The sequence below is a fragment of the Brassica oleracea genome, chromosome C1 (assembly GCF_000695525.1).
Source record: "Brassica oleracea var. oleracea cultivar TO1000 chromosome C1, BOL, whole genome shotgun sequence".
NCBI lineage: Eukaryota > Viridiplantae > Streptophyta > Magnoliopsida > Brassicales > Brassicaceae > Brassica > Brassica oleracea.
The window spans coordinates 16,046,684-16,054,640 of record NC_027748.1 but is presented as its reverse complement, the minus strand read 5'-3'; the positions used below and the strand labels follow the sequence as shown (position 1 = coordinate 16,054,640).

At 36.8% G+C, this 7,957-nt stretch overlaps 1 protein-coding gene across 1 annotated transcript; it reads right to left on the bottom strand.

Annotated features, from left to right (window-relative positions):
* Window positions 1-281: 281 nt before the first annotated feature.
* Window positions 282-3,935, bottom strand: LOC106322545 (AMSH-like ubiquitin thioesterase 3). The gene is made up of 14 exons (XM_013760605.1): window positions 3,798-3,935; window positions 3,580-3,717; window positions 3,198-3,262; window positions 3,049-3,124; window positions 2,762-2,953; window positions 2,557-2,642; window positions 2,241-2,346; window positions 2,063-2,109; window positions 1,660-1,978; window positions 1,228-1,317; window positions 1,075-1,137; window positions 911-985; window positions 746-808; window positions 282-667 (listed from the first exon to the last, which is right to left on the bottom strand). The coding sequence occupies exons 2-14, from the start codon at window positions 3,676-3,678 to the stop codon at window positions 440-442; spliced, it is 1,509 nt and encodes a 502-aa protein (XP_013616059.1). The 5' UTR covers window positions 3,679-3,717; window positions 3,798-3,935; the 3' UTR covers window positions 282-439.
* Window positions 3,936-7,957: the final 4,022 nt, after the last annotated feature.

The window sequence follows — 7,957 nt, the reverse complement described above, 5'->3', positions numbered from 1 at the left end:
AAAAAAAAAGAAAAAAAAAATTGATGGCATTTTCGTAAATTATATAAACTTGTGGGGTGAATAGGGCAAAACCAATTTTCAAAAAAAAAGGAGGTTAGTTTTGTGTTTGACTTTAAGTTATAGGTCAATTCTGCAAAAAACACTAATTTTAATATATAAAATAATAATAATCCATGTTGTTTAAATTTATATAATTTGAAATTAAAATAATAATCCATTTAGTTTAATCTTTTTGATTCTTAAAAATATAAAATTTCTAGCCAGCTTGGTTTTGCTTGGTATATAATAAGAATTTAAAAGTATATTCGTTTTTGGAGTAGATAATAAAACACAACCATTAGCAGCCGTAGGTTTTGAAGAAGTGACACAATATTATGTACGGCTCAGACATCTGAAAGGAAAAAAAAAACATGGTTCTGATTGGGTTGGGGATATGGTCTTAGCGGAGGTCGAGGACTTCGTATTTGAGTTTGGCGTTGAGGAAGACGTGTGAGCAATGCTCATAGATTGGGTTACCGTCTTCTGATTCTTCGTGCGGGTGGAAGCCTCGCTGCTGGCAGTTTCGGATCACGGATACACCTGATGGGTCCGAGAGATGGAATATCCCGTGAGGTGTTGTTTCGTCTGTCGGAGCCATCACGATTGCTACTGCTTCCGGTAGCATTATCTGTCAGAGGGACAAACCCATATGGTTAGACATCATAAGTGAACATGTATATAGATATTGTAATGGGAAGTCTGTAACCTGATACGAGTAGTGTGTATGAAGATCAACTGATGACATGAAGCAAGTTTGTGTAGGGTGTGTCTGAAAACAATATGTAATTAGCCACCAGAATATTAACAACTAATCTCTAAAGACAATGATAGTGAATGAGAATTGCTGCTTGACGAGGCTAAGAGAACTTACATGAATCCAACCCAAGGGAAATAAAGAGAGTCTGTCCTGAACTTCGAATATTTCCTCTTCGTTTAGTGTTTGACACTGTACATTAAAAAATAAATAAAGATAGTCGGAATGTGAAAAGGCTGTCACTAATTGTTATTGATGTAAATGGTTAAGAAGGAACATACAGAATCTGAGGTTGACTCCTGCTTTGGGATTATGAGAGTAGTGATATGAAAAACCCTGTTTTTCTACAAGTGATGACAAGATAATCTCAGCTGATCATGAACGCGAGCACAATATAATATATGAATGCAAAGGTGTGTTCCGTCTATACTCACCAGAGAGCCAGCAAGCACTCCACAAGTTTCTAGATTCCTTTCTGTGTTTGACCGAGCTAGCCTTAAGAAATCTTCCATTATCCGCACAGGCTTCAACAGCAGATTTTAAAAAGGGAGTCGACATTAGTAATGGTTTAACAAGACAAAAAAAGAGAGCAGAAAAACAAGAGCGCCAATTGTAGCAAGTATATGAGATTTAATGGGCATGGATCCACTTCTTTTACTTAAAAATATATTCATATCCCAATGTTCCGTTCAATAGTTTCTGGATTAATCAATGAACTGATCCTTGAGCTCATACAGAGTTAGAATAATCATGGATATCGTCTCAATGTTTTCAACTTGAAATGCATGTCTTTTCTATTTTTCTCTCACAGACACCAATTGATGGAAATTGCAAAAGAAATAAAATAAGAAATATCTACAACATACCACATGCAAATGCTGATAAGCATTGCTGCCTTCTTTTTCTTCTAATGAAGGAAGTGCAGGTCCTGGTCTAGGATCAGCTACTTTAGATGGGCAGATTTGGGCAAACTCTTGATGCACTTGGGCAAGCACAGGAGGTGGGGTAGGTTGCTTCATACCCACAAACTGAAAGGGGTCTTCAGTTGCGTCACTGACAAACTGGGAAGTAACCGCCTCAGAATGTCGCTGCCATCGACCATCATCTAAGGAGAGCACAGAGTTCAACGTTTGGGAATCACTATTTAGTGATGTTGAGGAAATGCCAGGTCCAGCGTCAATCACACTGTAGATATACGTGGACATGGTCAAAAATAGGCATGACTTCTATAACGAAATTCTTAAAAGGTAACACAAGATCAGTATTTACCCTGAATTTTCAGCAGAAACCCAATCGGTATTACTCGGATACTGAACCTGTCATTCCATACAAGTTAAAGATTTTTCAGATCCTTTAAAACTAAAACTCAAATTAACATTGGATTATACCCACAAGGAAAAATAAAGGCTAAGAATATGAGAGGATAACAAATATCAGCACTTTCCACCTTTATCTCCGACTTGGGTACAACCCATTGACTTTTAAGACCATTTGGACCTAGAAATGAATGTCTAGATAAGGTTGCTTGGTTTGCAGGCAGAAAATCAAAAGATCTGCAGGTTCAGGAAAACAATTAAAGTCTCAGTTACAATCTCGGATTGACACGGGCAAACACGTTAGTCTTCTATACTCATACATCTTCAAAATTATTATGATTGCACAAACAGACAGAGGTCATGCAAGAAAACCAGTAACATATATTGTCTTGCATGCCCCTATTTCTCAAGGTTTCCAAAAAAATAATAGCAAATGAGAATACTCACAACTTCTGGAATTGCTGATCAATCGGTGTACGATTTGAAGATGAAGTCAGACTATTGTTATACGTCGAGGATGGTTGAGATGTTGTCTGCATTCAAGGAAGGAAGAAAAGAAAATAGATTTGAAGTTTGAAGAGCATGGTTATTAAAGATGCAGATTGAGTCAACAAAATCTTATGTACTAAATGCAAATTTTAAAGTCTTGAACCTTGTTAATATCAGGTCTAGAGTATGGATCTCTGTGGACAGGAGGCCATTCAACAGCATCTGAACTATATGATACGACAGGGAAATCACTTCCAACCCGATGCAATTCATCGTCTTCTCGGTTCAGCTCATCCACTCGCCGGTCAAATTCCGGTTTCAGAGTCTCGAGCTCATTGATTACAGACCGCAACCTCTGTTGTACAAAACAAAAAGTTTGGCTCTTGAGAATTTTACAATGCCTGTCGAGATTAAAACAACACTTGAAGGCTAAAAATAAAGATACCTGACCTTCCTACTCCCAAGTCTTGCTTGTGGAAGCGATGCCTGGTAATCTTGATGGAAAGGAACGGTTTCAGAAATCAAACTGTAATTAAAAAAAAAAAAAACCTTTTAGCTAGAAGTCTAAAAAGTAGACATAGTGATCCATTTATCCTCACCTTGAATATCTAAGAAGCATGATATACAAATCAACAACATTCTTCTCTTCGCGATATATGCTGGCCTGAGCAATGAACAATCAATTAGCTGCTTTGCAAAAAGAGAATCATACAATTGTAACGCTTCATTACAACATATCTCTCTCTCTACAAGATCATTCCTGTTTTTCTTCTAATGACTAGGTTAAAATTGAAGTATGCCGATTCGAACTTGTGATCTTTTAGATCCAGTCCTAGAGTTTTAACCACTAGGCCAACTCCTTTGAAACAAAACACTTAGGACGATTACTTGGAGATACCCTAAGAAAACCACATCCTAGAGACGGTTAACACTGAACTCCGATGGGGATTGGAATCATCGGTTGCGATTATCGGGGCATACCTGACGGAGAAGATTATCGGCGATGCGGTAGTAGTTACGGAGAGGAATACGGTTATCCACCTCGATCTTACGAGCCACCTTGTTCAGATCAATCTTCATCTTCACCCGTAGCTGATTTGATTTCAATCACTTCTCCAGCTTAGGATCAAAGAAAGAAAGCATGAGTTATAGAAAATAATCAAACGGTGTCCTCTTAAAACACATGTCGACATGATTACCAACGAAAATAAAAATCCGTCTAGGAAACTTATTGGGCAATTTCCATGTTTGACTGAATTTCCAGGGGTGTAATCTTATTTTATTTTTGCTGTTATATTATTCATATTCAAGGTGGTAAAGGAAGAATGAAATAAAACAACCAACATAATATAATTTTCTACGAAATGATCAGAGCAGTTTCAACTAGAAAATCAGAAATTATATATTTGCCTTCGTGAAACATATGAAATCTTGAATGTCTGTAATCAATTTTGAAGAGTCTTTGTATCTTTCAGCCCAGTCAAAAAGTTTAGGTATGTACGAACTTCTTTAATCATTGTGATCAGGTTTTTACAATATGTCTATAAATTTTGGCAAGTCAAATGTTGCAGCATATTCTCCATCTCCCAAATAAATGCTTCTAATTCTGAATACAAAACTGATTTCGGCATCGAAGGTTCCTTGTCCCCAATAGTTGGTTTTGTCCAGAGATATCTTTTAAAACTTAACTGCAGCCACTGAATTGAAAGGTTTGATTCCATGATCCATCAACCAAACAAAGGTTCTCCAAGCATATGGCTTGTGAGTCAGTGTTACTTAATGGATGTGATGTGCAGGAACATGGAGAAATAAAAGCACTTATTTGGGAGATAGAGAATATGCTTCAACATTTGACTTGCCAAAATTTATAGACATCGAGAAATAGAACCTTTGTTTGGATGTGATGTGCAGGAACAATCACATTCGCTGAGAACCAAGCTTGACACTCTCCTTCTGCGTGTCTGGTTAGATCTTGGGGATCACTGTCTATCCCCTGAATAGTTTATCATTCCTACCTTTCTAAAGATACCAAATTATCGAAGGGCAAGGATCCATATCCAGCTCAGAATCCTCGAAACTGTTTTTCTCCAGAAAAATAATTCATATTGGCATAAATACTCGAAAGATGTCTGGTATTGATGGAGTTGCTGATATTTCCCATGCCTGTAGGGCCGGTGAACACTCAAAGATTTCATAAGTTACTGACTCATCTGAATCCCCAGATCTAGAGGAATAGTATCACAACGCATATGACGACGTGTCAGATTCCTCATTACCGCTACATGGCCGGTAATCAGCTGCAAAATAAGATGGCACATCTTTTGAGGAGCCTTTATTTTCCAAGTAAAAGCTTGTAGCGCGGTGATACTAGGTTCTGTATAGACTTCCTCTATCTCAAATTTTAAGACATGCCTTGCCACTCAATATCCAGACTTAACAATATATTGACCACTCTTTGTGTACCATCTTGGTGAGTGGTTCGACTTATGGCCAAACTACGAATTAGCGCTATATCCTCTTGAACAACAAAATTTTCAAGCATCTTAAAGTCCCTTCCTTAAAATCCCCATTGGTAAGATCACTGACAATCAATATCGGATGAACTAACGAGACATTAGGCTGTTATCTAGCTGGTATTGTAGGTATCCAAAAATCGTTCCACAATTTAACTTCATATCCATAATGAGTCTTCTGCCGAATCCCCATCAATAGTATTTTTCTTGCCGTTGAAATACTTGTCCATATCGAGGAAGGATCGTAGAAATTACTCGCAATGGCGAGCTAAGTCTGAAATATTTTTCACCCAGAACCCGAACTAAGAAAGAGTTTGGAAAATGTACCAATCGCCATAACTATTTTGCCAAAAAGCAAGACTGAATTTATGGATCATACATAATCTAATTCTACCCCCTTCTCTCGATAGACACAGGTTCTCCCATTTTGCCTAATGGATTTCTCTTTTAGGTGGATTCGAACTCCACCAAAATTATAAAATGGCACTTGCAAGACTCTCACATATCTCCAAAGGAACCAAGAAACTAGACATAACATATGTCGGAAAAACTAATAAAATGGATGTAATTAGGACTTTTTTTCCTCTTGATAACCACCTGCCTATCCGACCATTGACTTTGTTTCGTAATATGTCCTTTAGATATACAAACAACTTGCATTTAGATCCGGTAATATATTCTGGTACCCCTAAGTAGGAACCCATTCCTCCCTCATTCTGAATCTTAAGTGTATCTTGTATTGTTTGCCTCACATTCCCAAGAACTCTCTTACCAAAGAGTAGAGAAAAGTTTTTGATGCGTTGTCTTGAAGCTTTCTCATATTTTCTTACTATTTTCATAACTTTTTCACATTTACGGGGCTCCGCCTTATAAAAAAAAAGGCTATCATAAAAAATAGAAGGTAAGATACCAAGGGACTAGCACGTGAAACACGCATCCCCGTTATCTTTCCTTGATTCTTTGCATGACTGAGAAGGCTGATGGGCGAATTCGTGCATAAAATAAATATGAAAGGAGACAAATGATTTCTTTGACGTAATCTTCTTTCAAAAACATTATTCTCTCTTGGTTGGCCATACATAAGGACTTTGTACTTAACCGATGATATGCACCGCATAATCCAATTTATACATGTGGACGAGAATCCCATTTTTTTCATTACTGCTCTAATAAAGTCTTATTCCATCCGTACGCTTTTCTCATATCTGTATTTATTGCCATCCTCTTGTTCCTTCTACCTGGTTTGTTCTTAGCGCATGAAACATCTCATGCAATCAATATATTGTATGTAATCTGTCTTCCAAGAACACAGTCTCACTAGGTTTCAGAGTTACGGTATGGTAGGACTTTTTTTTTTAATCTCTTACATAAGACCTTTGAAATTATCTTATAGCTAACATTACACAAGGTGATCGACATGAATTGAGTAATCTCATTAGGCTTGTCCTTCTTTGGGATGAGACAAATATTTGTATCATTAGTCCTTGTACCATAGTACCATCAAAAAAGAACTGATTAACGATAAAAGTTAAATCCTCTTTAAATATATCAAGAACTTCTGATAAAAAAAATTGCCATCCCATGAGGTCCCGGAGTTTTCTCCGAGTGCATTGCAAAAAGCGTTAGCTTTACCTTACATTATGTAACGAGTCCTGTCAGTTCTTCATTTATCGATTCAATGATGGTAGTCGATACATCGGCTAGAGCTTCATCAACTTCCTCCAGATTGGACGATTCGAAGATTTGTTTGTAATAACTGGTAGCCATTGCTATCAGACCCTCCTTATCATCTACCGTGTTTCCCTAGTTATCTAGTAAGCATGTAATTTGATTTTTGGCTCTTCGTTGCTTTGTTACGGCATGGAAAAACTTAGTTTTTATCCCTTTTCCATAGCCAAAAAAATCTATTATTTTGTCTCCAGAACATTTCTTCAGTCTTAACAGCCTCAGATAGTTATTTCAACGCCTCTGTTATCTCCTAAGTTATGGCCTCATCATTTGAATACAAAGTCTCAACTTTTTCTTTAAGTTCCTTCACATGTTTTCAGAATTTATGTCATTAAGCCTTCTCCACTGATTCAAAGCTTTACGGCAACTTGAGATATACTCCATAATATTCGCCTATGAGGGGATGTTATTATAAATGACACTTAATAAGTTGGTATAATCAACATTTTTTGTATATTGGTCTAGCACATTAATAAGCGCTTATCTGTGTTTTTTTTTGGGGCTTAGTAGGCCGGTGTTCAATTAGTTTCTTAGCATGATCCAAAACCGATCCATACCATTTTTTCGGATTAGATCGAATTATTGGATTTGGTTTGTTTGCGCAAGCGTAGCTTAGTTTACTTAACTTGTGGGCCGGCTTGTTTTATTGTAATAAAGTTAATTAAGTTTGTTTTGTTAAGAAATAACTTTATAATTTATAGTACCGAAAAATTTAAATAAGAGTAGAATTTGATACCCGTAGAAAGCAAATAACACTAGTATAAGGGAGAGAGTTTATTATAAGGAAGAAGAAGAAGATGTAATGGTTCTTTGATTATAAACTCTTGTTCTTGTTTATGGTGTACAAAAGAGTGAGATGAGTGATGATATTTATAGTGAACAACAATACATAAAATAACAAAAATGGTGCTTAATTTGGTAAATGAGTGGGTGATCATAGTGTTTGATGAGTAGATGATCATAGTGCTTGAGTTGGTAAAGGAGTGGATGATCATAGTGCTTGAGTTTGGTAAAGAAGTGGATGATCATTTCAATGCTTATCTTATAACACTCCCCCTTGATCATCCATCTTGTATTACGTGGTGCCTCGTTAAAAACCTAGTCATGGAAAACCCAAT